General features: G+C 31.8%; 1 protein-coding gene across 1 annotated transcript; it reads right to left on the bottom strand.

Annotated features, from left to right (window-relative positions):
* Positions 1-12012: 12012 nt before the first annotated feature.
* Positions 12013-15639, bottom strand: LOC128201249 (para-nitrobenzyl esterase-like). The gene is made up of 3 exons (XM_052897678.1): positions 15193-15639; positions 13275-14557; positions 12013-12288 (listed from the first exon to the last, which is right to left on the bottom strand). The coding sequence occupies exons 1-3, from the start codon at positions 15397-15399 to the stop codon at positions 12090-12092; spliced, it is 1689 nt and encodes a 562-aa protein (XP_052753638.1). The 5' UTR covers positions 15400-15639; the 3' UTR covers positions 12013-12089.
* Between the last annotated feature and the right edge of the window lie 579 nt (positions 15640-16218).

Genomic DNA, 16218 nt, shown 5'->3' on the forward strand with positions numbered 1-16218 from the left:
TAGTGGCATTCATTATTCATATACACTCGATGTTGTTTATTTATTCCTAAATCCCTCCCTGCGTGGACGCATGTAATTAATGTTTGCTTACGAGTGCCACGCTGTCGACTCGCGCGTCGTAAACTACGTTGCATTTGTTCCGCATGCCGTATTGTTCACAATAGACCGAATATAACCTAGTACGTGGTGCAAATTTAACTATTTTGAGCTTAGAAATAAGTTTATAATAAGAAAACATGAACACATGCCATTTGCGTGATAATTTTTTTTTTTTTTTTATAATTAATTCTGATTGGTTTGCAATGTTGTAATCACTGGCGTATTACTTAAAACAAAATCAAACGTTTATATGAAATCTATGCAACCAGTTCGTTAAAATTGAACATTCTACGCTATAAAGTAGGTAGTATCTTTTATTTATCGATATTGATATTTTAAACAGAGAGCTATTATAAAAAAAGATTTTCTAATTCATTTTCCTGTTTAATCAAAATAGAAGCAATGCTGACTCTTTAGAGGCCTTTCACATTTGTCTACAAAAAATAATGAAAATAAAATAATTTAAATTTTCAGTTTCTAAGACGGTGGTTCTGGTTCTAATTAAGAGTTTGGTATACATTTTTATTCTTGAATTATATTCTGATATGTATTAAAGACACCATTTTTAAACTTTTAGTTTGCTCATTCATCATCAACGTATCAACTGTCAACTATCCATTGCTGCTGCCTTCCCCTTAGGAGGTTATGCCCCTAGTTGACACGCTTAGCAGGCGGATTGGCAGCCGCAGTTAGGCTTTAGAGATGTTTTAAGAAGGATGCTGCTGCCCATCCCTCACCCTCCTTAGTCGCCTTTTACGAAACTCACGGAAAGGGAAGGGGTGGCCTATACCTATGCCGGGAACACACAGCAAAAGGGGGGTTATTATGTACTAATTTCCAAGGCAATTTATTAAAGAACATTGAGACAAGAAGTTTGTGGTCGTCCTTCAGTAATAAACTAGTATCAAGTTGGTATGATATTATTATTGAAACTTTGTAAGTATTCTCTTAATTGTTGTAATTTTTTCTTTCTTTGCAATCAAATACCTAATTAAATTGATTTTAATTGAAGCCAACTTTTTATCAAATCTTGCTGAAATCATCATAATTTTTTTCATAAATACAACAAGATTTTTGCATAATAAATACATAATAATAAACTTAAAAAATGTATAAACTAATATAAAAAAAACCGTAAAAATACGAGTAAAGTATACATATGTAAAGTTGTATAAATTTCGCTGCACAATCAATCAATGCAAAGTCAATCAATTTCAATACGCGTAACGTAATCTTGAGAATCGTGATTTTATAATAGTCCCCTAAGTACATAAATAATAGTGGCATTGTATTATTTATTTATATATAGTCCATTTAAAAAAATGTGATCAAACTTACTCTATGTCTATTTAGTTAAGTCCAATTAGGTATCTACCTCATTTAGGTATTTAGTAAAAATAGTCACGCTATCAAATATAATAAAATTGCTACATCAGTGTAGTTCATTGTGAATATCTATGAAATTTGTGTAAAGAGTTTATAGAGAGTCAAAAATGTTATTTACTCAGTCGCAACACTCACAACTGGCTAAAATATTTCTAAACTAATTATGTAATGGAACCCAAAAAACTAGTTACCCGAACTGAAGAATATAATGTAAGTACAAACTTTCTGTGCCTGCAGAGTTCAGAGGCTCTTGCATAATGAACTTACGGACAAGGAAATTTGTTTCAAATCTCTTTGAAGTACTTTTTTATTAGTTCTAACTTCGATTATATTACACTAACGACTAGCTATTACCCGTAACTTTACTCATGTATGTACTGTATTTTTTATTGACGCACCAGATCAATAAAAAGTGGGCTATGCCCTTTTTGACGACGCCTTTTATGATGATTGCTCGAGTCGTTAAAGCATCAAACGGTAACAAATTGATTTTCATATATGGTACAGGATGAAATCCAAGTCGCAAAACCGTATGTTAAACTAAGCAGACACCTATGTTATAAAATGTATTAACACTGAAATTTCGTGAATCAAAAATTAGAGAATAATAAAAACATTTGAGCCTCAAATAATAGATGTTAGTATAAAAATAAAAAATTGTCCATAACCATATATATAGTAAAATTAGTAACTTCTCATAGTAAATTATCATATTAATAGTCTCAGTCTCAAATTATACTTATTACTTTTCTTTGTATTGCATTTTCATATGAAATTACATACACCTACGACATTATTCTATGTATTGAATTCATTGAATAATATACTATATTTACGATTAAAGCTCTATCACTCAGGTATAGGCTACATTAATCGAGTCGTCCCCATGAGGACGCCCCAGCACATCTAAGCTATTAGTATTCAGTGTACGAGTATGTATTTAATACGTTCCAGTGGCCCTTCACAACATACACGACCCCAATTGCTTGAGGGCATGTCATATTATTAAGAAGGTGTAAGCCCTATGAGGTAAGAGAAAGGGACTGTATAGATAGAGTGTGTCATACTGATGTTTAAATTCAGATTAACAAACATCGTAAGATTACTAAGTCACTTTTTATTAGTAGTCTTTAAAACTATAATTAAAAAATGGCGGGAAAATAAAATTTTGTTTTGTTTCGGTTTGAAGGGTGGGGTATGGCGTGAATTTACTTGGTACAGAGGAATAATACCTGAGTCCTCAGGAATGGCAACGCATGGGGGTATCATGGGCGAAACAGTATACTCTGTTATGTCCATGGTACTGCTCATGTCTATAGGCGACGGTTACCACTTTCCGGTGGGCCGTCAGCTTATTTGCCATTCTAAGTTGTATAATAATAATGAAATAAAAATACATATATTTCATTCTTCTACCGCAATAGGCTAAAGCAGAAATTGCTCACTTTATAACAGCGTTCCTGTCGGGATAAATCGACAGTAAGCTTCCCTATTAAAAAACAGTCTCAATTCGTTTTTTTTTTGTTCCTACATTAGGTATATTTTTATTAGTTGTGACACGATTTTAATTTTTTTTATTTGGCTTATTTGCTAATTTCTCTATTCAATTTTTTTTAATCTAAATTTGAATATCCTGTGGTATGATATTCTTTTAACAAAATTTTTATTTCATATATTTAATTTTTAATTTGATAAAAGAAATCGGTAGGTGGCGATAACAACGTTTGCCTAGTTAGATATTTAAATTATAAAAATAATATCCAAACGTTTTAGATGATGAACGAACATTCAGTTGTAACTCTTGAGAGAGAGCAGATCGCGTGCGCGCAACATCCGTCCGGATATCACGCATTACGAGAGACATCATTTTATTAAATATTAAACAAATGATCTATGGAGCAAACTCTCCCGTGGGAACTTTAACAAGAACCAATTTCATACACGGGAGATACTGTTAATATTAAAACTGACAACCTCCGTGGAGATGTAATATAGTAGGCAAGTTTCTTTGTGAAAATGAAGTCTTAGATTCGACCACGCCAAGTTCATATTCACTACTGTACCGTTTCAAAAACAAATAAATTCTTTATAACTTATTTAATTGTATTATTACCTATATGTTTAAATAAAAGCATTAGTATTTTTACCAGTTCAACAAAAGCTTTGAAGTCAACCGTAATAAAATTAGTACGGAACTTACACAGAAATAAATTCTGTCGATTGCAAAAAGATATATCAATAACAGACAGTTATAGAATTGAGAGACGAGACGAGACGAGGCGCTGTACCCCTGAAGAAGACTCACGGATGTAGTCGAAATACCTTTTTTTTATGCAACTTAAAATGCCAAACAAACTGCCAGCCCACCTGATGAAAAGTAGTAACAGTCATAGACTTGAACAGTACCATGGACATAACAGGGTATACTATGTCGCCTATGATATTCCTCACGTATTGTCAAACCTAAAGACTAAGGTGTTATGCCTCTGTACTCTGTAATTTCACTACTGTGATTCTGCTGTATGGCTGTGATGCTGCTTTAAAGGATGGGATATGCCCATCCTTCAAAGCGAATCACATCCATGCAAACACAACTGTTTCAGAGACTACAACAACAGAAACACGAATGGAACAAAGGTTAAGTATCTTACAAACTATTTTTGTACAGTCTCTCTTTGGTAACCGTTGGAAACGACAGATATAAGTGTATAAAATTCCCGTTGTACACATTTATAGACATTGATATAGAATTTCTGAAGAATATTGCATATAACATACGAAAAAATAGTCCTATTTTTCCAAAACCTAAAATCCTAAACATATTAATTTATATAAGTATTATAAATTTAACTTTCATGTTAATATGATATGGACTCCATGCTGTACACGGTGGGTAAAAATATAATCGGTATTAAATATACTCCTTAAAATAATTATATAGCAATGTTATTTTGAGTCGGAATATTGTTGATAAAAGGATCAGGTACGTAAGATAGTGATCTTACGTACCTGATCCTTTCTTATCTATCTTAACAAAATCTTTTAAGTGTAACTTTAATAATTGAATTTTGTTAACAAAAAAACAAGGGAGCATGCTTGCGACACTAAAATGTATACAGCAATATCAAGAGATACATATACACAAATAGAATAACAATATTGTAACACCACTTTTTCCATTCTCATTTTTGGGATATCGTAAAAGGCGACTAAGTTCACAAACCATAATGCTTTGTTGCATCAGTGAGAAAAGAAAAAAACTCGAAATGAAGTGATAATAATTGCCTTTTTTGTAAAATATAGTACGGGACTAACAGAAGAGCATTAATATGGTATTAAGATAGGCTATGATATAACTAGACTGCTTAATGAAACTGCCATTTAGATACTATCAATGTTATGGATTTCATAGAATATACAATAACGACAATAAGTGCCACATATTACACTAATTAGATATCCAGTGTTATAAGGTACCAGGCAATACGGTATTAAGATAAGCTATAAAATAACTTGGTTGCTTAATGAAACTGCCTTTTAGAAAGATCAACACTATGAATTTCATAGAATAATGACAGTAAGTGCGCCACACTACTCTAATTGGATACCCTGAGTTATAAGGAAACGGGCAACGATCAGTTGGGGACGCAACCTGAAATACCCAGATCCAATCCATTTTAGAAAAGTTCGTTACCTAAATAGACTCGATCGGGATTTGAAGCCGGGACCTTATTTACACATAGCAAAGTGTCTACCACAGCGCCACGAAGGTCGTCAACTATGCCATACATGTTATCTCATGTTATTAACATAAATATTTGGCATTGCTATGAAGTTATTTGTAGGAATATTGTTAACCCAAAATATAAACATTTTGTCAGAATACTTAACGAAATTATTGATATATATAATAGCTAAATACAACCATGTAAATATATGGTTGTATTTAGCTATTCTATAATAAGTAACTTATAACATGGGCACCGCTAATTAGAAACTGGCATAAAACCTACCACGAATTAAAACAGCTAAACAATTACGATCGTGCCGCCTTTTTTTAATTCATGGTAGCATGAACATTTTATAATCGGGGGTCTACCATGAATTGAAATTTCGAATTTTCAGACTCAATTTCATATTTTTGTTTCTACGGAAATCGAGCCAGTAAACGAAGCTTAACATTTCGTTAGTCATAAATCCTGCCATAAAAGTCCAAAGGAAAGATATTTTAACACTTTTAATATTTTTAAACGGTATGTATTATGTAATTTTAACATTAAATTTGTTTCGTTCGGCACCAAAATTTCGGAGAACATTTCATAGTAAACCCTTGGATTTATTACGAACAAAAGAATATGATTTCTGTACGAACTTGTTTCAAAACGCATGAAATTATGTCTGAAACTACATTCTATGGTTGAGCCCTAACATAGATCATACACAATACAATAAATCTCCTTCATATTGATTGCTTTTATTACACGGGTAATAAATCAGTCAGTAAATACAAATAAAATACGTGGTCTGCTTGAAAATATGAACCCCTCTTCAAGGAAGTTAAAAGCTTTGCAGTTAATTACCTAAGCCGCAGATAGATGTATCATCTTATATACATCTATCTATCTGCGGACATATATACATAGATAGATTATATTACATCTTATAGATAGAATTAGGCAGGTTAAATAAGGTTATCGTTTATACGAGTATGAGTCTTCTTGAGAACTACTTACTTCTATTACTAAGTAATGCCACATCATCATTTACATTATCATAATATTTCCCTACCAGCTTTTGCACGCAACTTCGTACGTGTAGATATATATATATATATATATATATATATATATATATATATATATATATATATATATATATATATATATATATATATATATTTAATAACATGTTTGTAACATACAATTTATTTAATAACATTAAGTCAAAAATATGTAACAGACAATAACATCCAAAAATCCCAAGAGTCACCGACATCTCACTATCAAGCAAATAATTGTCATGACAAAACATGCAGATAGACAAAAACAAATTCTAAAGAATATTGAATTTTCTTCTGTTGTCCTTGTTAATATAAAAAAAATTAATATAATCAACATTGTTGTATTACAATTTTATTTCATTTGTTTATATTTCCTTTAACGTAATCATAGGATTGATGTCACTCAAAACCTATATAATTTTTTCCTCTGCAAAAGAGGTTGAAATTTTAAACTGTGTTCGTCTTCCAGCAGAAGTAATTTGTGAATATTTAAAAGAAATATTTGAATAATAGTATAAGTATTAGATAATCAAAGCAAACGTAGCTACAATGTTGTTTGGTACAATTCCAAAGTCTACCAATACCGATATCTATATATCTCTGTTGAAACGAATAAATAATTAATGCGTTAATTATTTATTCGTACCATTTAAGTACATAAATTATTCTTAGCATAAGTACATATAAATTATATTACTTATTTATATTTACGTTAACCAATAAATCAGTCAGTTGATAGGTGGCGTATCTGAAAACATGAAAACTGTTTGTGGAATCCGAAAGCTTCGAAGTTAATTATCCCCGCCTTCGGGAGTTAATTAAGTTACCGACTTATCTTGCCTGCTGCTTGTTCGGACTGCTTCTGATTGTCAGCTGTTTTGCTACAGCGAATCTTAATAAGATTGTGCATTTATTCTATTATATAACAACAAAATAAAATTACGTTCAACTTAGAAAAACTCTGATAATAAATTTTAAATTTTTGTATAAAAACGAAGGAAGTAATAAAAAATATAGCATAAAGTGGTAACGCATATATTATGAGGTTGTGAAAGTAATATATGGTTTGATACCTTTTTCAACCGGCTTCAGAATGAAAGAGGTTTTGAATTCCGTTTTATTTTATTTTTTTCTTTGTTAACTTATAACTCCGTCAGTTATAAACTAATTTAGTGTATTTTTTTTTCATCTGAAAGGATAGGTATACTTACAGATTAGTTCCTTAACATTTTTTATAAAAATCGGTTCAGTAGTTTAGTTTTTAGATAAAAATAACTGGTTTTGCCACGATTAAAGTAGAATATTTTTTAAACATAATCTTAAATTATTGAAATGTTAAAACATGTTACTAAGGTCGTATTTATAAAATATAATACCATAGTTGTAAGGAATAATGCATGCCGCATAGGTCACGTAAGTAATGTAAGTTATGACGCCTAATTTGTAAGTTGTAGTAATGCATACTACTGAGTATTACTACTAAGTTACAAATATGTAAGTAATGCGAGGCATCTTAATTTTAAGGAGTGGACGAAAGCAACTGATGTCACGGTTCTAAATAGACGACATCTAATGGACAACATATAAATGATGAAATAACAATAACAAACATTTTTAAACAGTAATGAGCATAAACTTGCGACTGTCATTTTAGTGAGGACAACACTGACTGTGAATCTTGTTACTGCAAATCAAAGGTAAAATTAGAAAATTATGAAAGGAGAATTTTGGAAAAATATACAATAAACTAGTTTATTACCTACTACTTCGTACACATAATTTCTAAAGTAGGAAATCCAATATTCAGGAATACAAATGGAAAAAACTCATTTAATTTTCATGTTGCGTTCTGCAGGAACAAATATGCAGGCAAGAACAAAATTTCTAAAAACTATTGTTTTGACCTCTATTAGTATCATTAATCCTATGAGAGATCTTTATATGAATTTAATCTTTATTTTATCTCTGAAATTAATTATTCTTAAATATTTCCAATAATTGGCAAACGTTGTTTAGCTACAATAAGATTACTATGTCAATGTTCAAAATAAATGAATTCACTATCTATGTCGTGATTTTTTAATGGAACTTTATTATACATTTAAGAAATGAAATTAGTTACTGTTAGGTAGATACATACCTACATCTATTTTGCGTGTCCATTTTTTGTTAAAACTAAGTCCAAAATGAAATCATCTACTCAGACACCAGACTTTCAACTAGGACTCATAGTTCTTACTAATAATATGTTGAAAATAGTTTATAAGAATAAGCTATTTTAGTAGCTAAATAATGTATCATCGAATCTTTACGAAGCGACAATTCGTCATCATCATAATTATTAGCCGTTATCTGTCTACTCCTGAATATAGCCCTCCCTCATAGACTGTCATAAGAAACGAGGCCGTTCCCTACCGTTCCGTTCCATTGGCAGTTACCATTGGGAGAATTTTACCAGTAGTCGCCACGTTTGGCAGACGAGTTGGCAACCGCAGTACGACTTTTGGTGATGTTTCAAAAGGGACGCTATTGCCCATCCCGCGACCATCAAGTTCCCTTTGTCACCTCTTACGATATCCACGAGAAAGGAAAGGGTGGACAATTCTATGCCGGGACCACACGCCAATTATTTACTTTTTTTTTTATACAACTTAGAATGGCAAACAAGCTGACGGAAAGTGATAACCGTCGCCTATAGACATAAGCAGTACCATGGACGTAACAGAGAGTACTGTTTCGCCCATGATACCCCCCATGCGTTGCCATTCCTATGGATTCAGGTGTTATTCCTCAGGTGTTATTTACTATTAATAAACAATTATACTGTAGTAAATAGAAAAAAAATGGCATGCTTGGTTTTCATATTATAAAACTTTTCTACTCAACTCTTATAATAGCGTCACAGTTGCACTGGACACGAGTAACAACGCATGTCCAGATTAATTCGTGCCCCAGTCGCTGCGAGAGTTTTATTGAAAGAAATTGGCGGATGCGAAAGTTAAGCAGTTCGACTAGCAACTTGTAAAAAGTTCTTTCATTACTCAACCGTAGTGTTGCCTCCATACCCCCCCCCCCCCCCGCCCCTCCTTCCCTGTTTTGACAGCATATCTCCGCAGACAATATTCATCGAAAAACTTTCTTATTTTACTTAAAATATGCTGTTTTAGAAGTGAAATATAACTAACATCTGTCTCAATGTTTCTACACAAATAAGTACATTATAAAAGTATTCTGATACATCGACACAAAAGGTTGAAATTTTTAACTTTATTAATACTTACACTGTAACTCCATGGTATATATATGATATAATGACCTGTAATTTCAAAGCTATACCTCACTCATACGCTTCAAAGCAAAACGTAGATAATATTCGAATAGCTGGCTGAACTAAAGGTGCCCATACAGATAATTGAGCATAACATCAAAATTATAAAGCAATTGTTTTATTTAAATTAATTAAAAACTATACTTTAAAACCAACTTATAAATCATATAGTATCATATAGTCAGATTTATTCTAACTATACTACTACTATTTTCCTGGATGTTTTTATTTTATACCACAAAGATGGCAAACAAGCATACAGCCCGTCTGGTGGTAAACGATCACTGTACCCTATGGACACCTGCAACACTAAGGGCAACACTTAATATACCCTTTTTAAAGAACTCCATACTGTTCCTTCTAGGGTAAACCTCGGCAGGGAGCTTATTACACAGACTGAGCATTCATGGGAGACAATTTCTCTGAAATCGCACTGTACACGACCATTTAGGACCAACCGTGTGAGGATGAATTCCCTGTCGATTGCGAGCGGTGCGATGATAAAAGATGACTGTAGGTTTCATTTCAAACAATTCATCAGCACTCAATTCGTTATACAGGCGTGGTGAACCAGGAACACACAAAAGAGTGGTGGTACGTGTAGGGAAACGATAATTCTTGCCTGTTTTATTTCCATCGGCTTGCAAACATATAATAATTTTATCTATTGCCGCTAATATATCAACCTATTCTAATGGTGGTAGAGTTGTCACAATAATTTATTACATTTTTCCTGGAAATAAATAAAGATGTTTCCTTAAGAACTACCAACTTGATTATTCGGTATCGGTAGGTACAAAGTGTATGTTTCTTAGTTTTAAACTAAGTACCTATTCAAGCGATTAAAAACTACTTAAATTTAATATAGTATCTAAAAATTAATTGAGGTGTTTAAATAATTATACATTTACCTTAAAATTGTTGAGCTCTGTAGATACAATAACGTATAGAATACCATAGAAGATAATTATCTCAAAGTCAGTTGTTCGATCTCCGCCTCTTTCACATCTACTCTAACGTCATCTGTTGCAACCATGGATAGCAAATGTGCCCCAGTGCAAACAAATACAAATGTATCAGTCCACATTTCCGCCAATACTGTTTTATTAGTATTAATACTAAATCATGATATTTTCAACCAACATCAAAAAAGGAAAAGGTTCTGGAATGTCATTTTTTTATGTTTATTATCTCATTTATAAACCGATTTGGAAATTTCTTTTTTTTTTATCTAAAAGGATACACCTACTTTCAGATTTATTCCATAGAAAATTTATTGAAACTGATTTAGTTGGTTACTTTTAATATCAAAATAACTGGTTTTGACAAAATTGAAGTCGGTGTTCTTTTTTGTAGACTTTGTTCCGCACTATCATAATATTGATTATAGATTATATAATCTGTCTGGTAACATGTTTACTATGAACGTGAATTTTAGCTATCTACAATTTTAGCTACTTACTATTTTAACATGTGCGTTACGAGGCAAAATTCACCGCACACTGTTTTTTTCCGTTCTTTTTGATTTGGCAAATACAAATATTATGACAAGGTAACTATTTTTTTTCGTAAATATGACCATTCGGTTAATAAGAACCTCTTTTTTTAAACAATATAAGTAGTCAAACTGAATCTCATGATTTGTTTGATTGACCATAATAAAACATACACCAGAACGCTTCTTCTCAAGTTAATGCTTAGGTATATTTATATTAAACCAACAAGGCTCTACAGCCCATTCATTTTTTCCTTAATCTCGTAATAATTTCCGGATATTCTTTTTTAGTGCTCATTTAAGTTATATAAGAACCGCTCTGCAAAAATTAATGACTATTCGCAACAGTTACGTCTATATGTTTTTTTTCTTAAAAGAAAAAAATCTGCTTGTCTTAAACAATCAGCTTTTAACAATCCGCTTAGTTAATTTTAAACTTTTGTGTTGTTTACATATATTCTAAAAACAGAATCGGGACTTCGTGCGATAAAAAAAACTTACAAGAGTCCTGTCGTGACTACGATGTGGTGCAATCCATATTGAAATGTCGGCAATAAAGAAGCAGGTATGTAGGTACTATTTACCTGAAAAGATTTATCATCACGTCAAGTCCCGATTGTGTATTTAAAGTCAAGGTTTCTCTTTAGATTTAATAAATTATTTATTTTAATATTAACGATAGTAAATACTACTAAAAAATGTACTTACATAATACATATAGAATAGAAAAGATAACTTTATTTGAAGCGATAGTAACAGTTTTAATTGTCATCATGACATCATTATGCAAGTCATGATGACTGTAATATCGTATTAAAAATAATTGATAACCGAAACCTGCGTGTATACCTATGAAATATTAAGTAAAAAAAAACAAATGAAGTATTAAAGATAAAGTGACACCTTCGAAAAAAAAAATGGATGTTCAAAATCACTATTATCGAATACTTTTATCATTCTTAAACAGAGTATAAAAAAAACTGTAATCCAAAAACTAGGCTTTAAAACTGCTTAGAGGGTGGCATCGGCGGTGTTGCGGGAGGCCGATAGTATTGCTCGTAGATAGCATCCCAGAAACGGACTCGTTCCTCAAGCAGTATACCTTTTAGCTTCAGCTCCTTCCCTATTTCCATATACGGAGAGACATCGGCGTTTGCAGGAGGCCACGCTGGATATGATGACCCCTCCGGCACTGGATTACTGTTTGACAAATATTATTATACTGTTTTATATACAAAAACTTCTCGTAATCAAAATACTGAAATCTCTCAGTGACATTATTATATTAGTAACCAGTCCCAACTTAGCACAGGTAGACAGGTAGAAAAATACGTTATTAAGGTTTAAAAAATATAGCCCCTACTACCCACTGCTAGTACAGCTTTCTGGGGGAAAGGGATTGTTAGTAACGGAGACTAAGAATCCCATTGCTAACAATATACCCAACCAGGTCGACCTCCTCACGGTTCCCCCTGGAAACTATCATGTTTAATTCCTGATGAATTCATCATGATGGGCTAATTGGCCTGTTTTTATTCTCATCTATCACTCTTCACTGGTGCTCCGTCAGCGTATCCCGTTAGCGCAGGCGGGGTTACCATATCATTTTCACCTATCAAAAAAAAAGTACAGCTTTCTATAATTAAAAGAATTTTTAATAACGATTAAAAATTTTGTGAGTTTATCCATTAACATACATCAAAACAAATCTTTTCTCTATATAATAGAAATATAGATTTCGGCAATAGTACCTAATATATTAAATTTATTTTCTTATCATTAATCATCTTCTGTATTGTTAGTTTTGCATAAGTATTTCATCAAATATAAAGTTATTTGAGATATTACGACAAACATAAGTTACCTACCTAAATAAAAACAACAAGTAGCCAGTGTGCTATTAAAAAAAATGAAGAAAAAGTGAAAGTCCTTGCTCAGTAATGAAACGTTAATGAGCTTTTAAAATATATAAATGTATATGTATATCTGTGTATAACGAGTAAACACTTAATGTTGCCAAATTTAAAAATAATAAAAGAAGGGTTTGAACAAGATAAACGTTCAAATTAACAACCCGTACGGCCCCTATTAAAGAAATGAATTACGCCCATTGTTTATTAATACTTATACTCAACACTAACAACAGAAACTTTTCTAATAGTACAAAGAGGAAAATTATTGCTTACCCAGTTTTAAAAAAATTAGACCATAAATCTCTTACAGAACCTTTAACTTTCCAAAAATCGTCACTAATATTTTTTTCTTCTGTACCTATAGAGAATGTTCCATCCAGTACAGCCAATGTTTGAGCACAATGATCTGCTCCTCGGAGACTTGGGTATTGTTTCGGAATATTGCCCTCTTCTGAGTATGAGTATTCGTACAAGAATATTTTGTCATTACCAGCTTCAATTTGTAACTTTACAGACCTTAGTGCTGGATAAGCAAACATTATATCAGTGAAATAATCGACATAACCAGTTATAGTATCTGAAGTTACTGAACTATCTTTAAAATAGAATTTCTTAATCTGCTCAGCTACTTTTTCCTTTTGCTTTTCATTCTCAAACCGCAAATCAGCTGGTAGAAAGTCAGAAAATTTGTCATTCATTCTGTCCTTCCATAGTTCAAAAAATGGTAAACGGAATAAACCTTCCATATTAGCAAATCCATATAACAAGGGTACTTTATTATATTTTCCTGTTTTCAAAATATTAACAGGAGTATCATCAAGAAACTTGTCTTCCCCTGTATCACGTTCGACACATAAAGTAAATCCAAAAGTTGAATCAGGAATATCTAAGAATGATTTAGATGCTAATATTTCATAAGGTGCCGTCTTATAGAATTCTTCTAAAGCATAGAAATCTTCAACATTTGTAAAATTTAGCAACTTTGCGTAATCTTTTGCGGTTTTAAGTGGATCTTGTTGTAACGACCATACTGCTATACTGGAGCCACTCTCCAGTATTGCTTTAGTAAAAAGTCCTTTGGTTAATGGTGATATTAATAAAAGATCAACAGATGCAGAACCTGCACTATAACCAGCTACGGTGACGTCATCTGGATTGCCCCCAAAGCTAGCAATATTTTTCTTTACCCATTGCAATAATGCTACCTGGTCTTTCATACCAGCATTACCAGGAGCATATTCTGTACCCAGGCATAAAAAACCGCGTACACCAAGCCGGTAATTAAATGTCACAACTATTACATCTTTAGTTCTTACTAGATTTTTTGGAGTTACTAAATTACCATAGCCCAAGTGGAAAGCACCTCCGTGTACATAAACTACAACAGGAAGATTCTTATTAATTGTATTGGGTACGTATATATTTGCAATAAGGCAATCTTCTTGCACAGTTTTATCCTGCCCATACGTTTGATAAATTTCTTTAGGTTGATGGCAAATTATCCCTTTATTAACTGCATCCAGAGTGTCTAACCAAATTGTTGCAGGTAGAGGTGCCTAAAAATTGTATTTTTTTAAGAATAATTCAGAATCAAACTAAAATATTAAAGTTTAATGTATTTTATTCAAATAAAGAAACTGAAAAATAGCTAAATATTTTTTACTTTTTAATCTTTTACATTTCATTATTGGCCCTATATGTTTTAAATAAAGAATGGAAGAAGTTGTAGTGAAATATGTTACTCTGATATTATAATATATGAAAAAATATATTTTATAAATACTTTTTAATTCATCGGTAAAAGTTTATCTCATTTGCTTTTATTTATTATGATTTTACTAACATTATTCGTAATGTCCTGTAAATATGTAATATTAACGACGTTTGAAATATTGTAATGCTTAGATTTTTACTAAATTTCATTTGTAATTAAATTAATATTTAAATTTTATAGTCGTTAAATTATAATACGAGATTGTTCTTATCTTCGCATTTTACTTAAACAGCCTTTTTTAAAATGAAAAATAGATTACAAAGCTACGATAGATGTCGCATAAAAAGATAACGACAAAAAACAGAAGTTTAGAGATATATATATATATATATATATATATATATATATATATATATATATATATATATATATATATATATATATATATATATATATAAAACAGGATTTTGAACTCACTTTAAACTTATTTGGTCCTGTCGGTGCCTTAGCATATGGGATTCCGTAGAAGACAAAGATGTCCGCTTCTGGGTCCTTATACCCACGGACAGATCCTTGTAAAATACGAACAATCTTTGATTCTGCTTCATCACCTTTCTGATCACAAACTACGCCTGCTACGAGGCACACGCATAGACACAACTTCCACATCCTGCTGTCAAACATTGCACACTTAACAAGCAATTGGGTAACCCAAGCTTTAAATAGTTATGGTATAATACTGATTTGCTATGCAGTCATATAATTATATCTAATAACATATAATAATGTAAGATATTCCACTCCTATATCATGATACCTAAATAAAAAAATGACCGCTATAGATGGCGATGTTAAATATAATGTTAAATTGTAATATAATAATATGTGTTTACGTCGCGTCTGTTTCTCCATTTACTTTTTTACACAACACGACGGATTTTGATACGGGTTTTCCTGTCAATTATATATTAAACTGAATGTTTGTATATCTACCTACAACTTGCACCCGTACAAAGCCGGGGCGAATAACAAATACAACAAATTATGAAAGGTCATACTGTTTAAATTTGTGTTATTTCCATTAATATGTACATTTAATATCGAATCATATTAGCTGATAATAAATGATAATGACTGCTTCGTATATCTTGTTCACCTTGGTCATCCAAGTCATTGTTACAACTTCCTCCGGTCTCCCGTGACATAGGGTAAACATATTATTAAATCTGTATAGTATACAATAACAGGTATATAAATAACGTATAGATGGTGTAATAATTTATATTATACCTTCATGTACTTTACATATTGGGGTTGATAAAAAAGCATGTTACTTTACTTTACCAGAGGGAGACTTTATACAAAAGTCGATTGCTTGGGTTCCACTGTCCAATTCGTGTTTCTACCGTGAAGCAGTTGTGTTTGCATGGCTGTGTTTAGATTTGAATGGTGGGATATGGCGTGAATTTACAGGGTACAGAGAAATAACACCTGAGTCCTCAG

The sequence above is a fragment of the Galleria mellonella genome, unplaced genomic scaffold (genome assembly GCF_026898425.1).
Source record: "Galleria mellonella isolate WM207_F2 unplaced genomic scaffold, CSIRO_AGI_GalMel_v1 utg38, whole genome shotgun sequence".
Lineage (NCBI taxonomy): Eukaryota > Metazoa > Arthropoda > Insecta > Lepidoptera > Pyralidae > Galleria > Galleria mellonella.

Excerpts from the sequence above, each read along its gene's own strand:
- LOC128201249 (XM_052897678.1), bottom strand. The coding sequence starts at position 15,399 with ATGTTTGACAGCAGGATGTGGAAGTTGTGTCTATGCGTGTGCCTCGTA. Across the intron at positions 14,558-15,192 it reads CAGGACCAAATAAGTTTAAA|GCACCTCTACCTGCAACAAT; the intron begins GTGAGTTCAAAA and ends TACAATTTTTAG. Across the intron at positions 12,289-13,274 it reads TCTAATTTTTTTAAAACTGG|TAATCCAGTGCCGGAGGGGT; the intron begins GTAAGCAATAAT and ends TTTGTCAAACAG.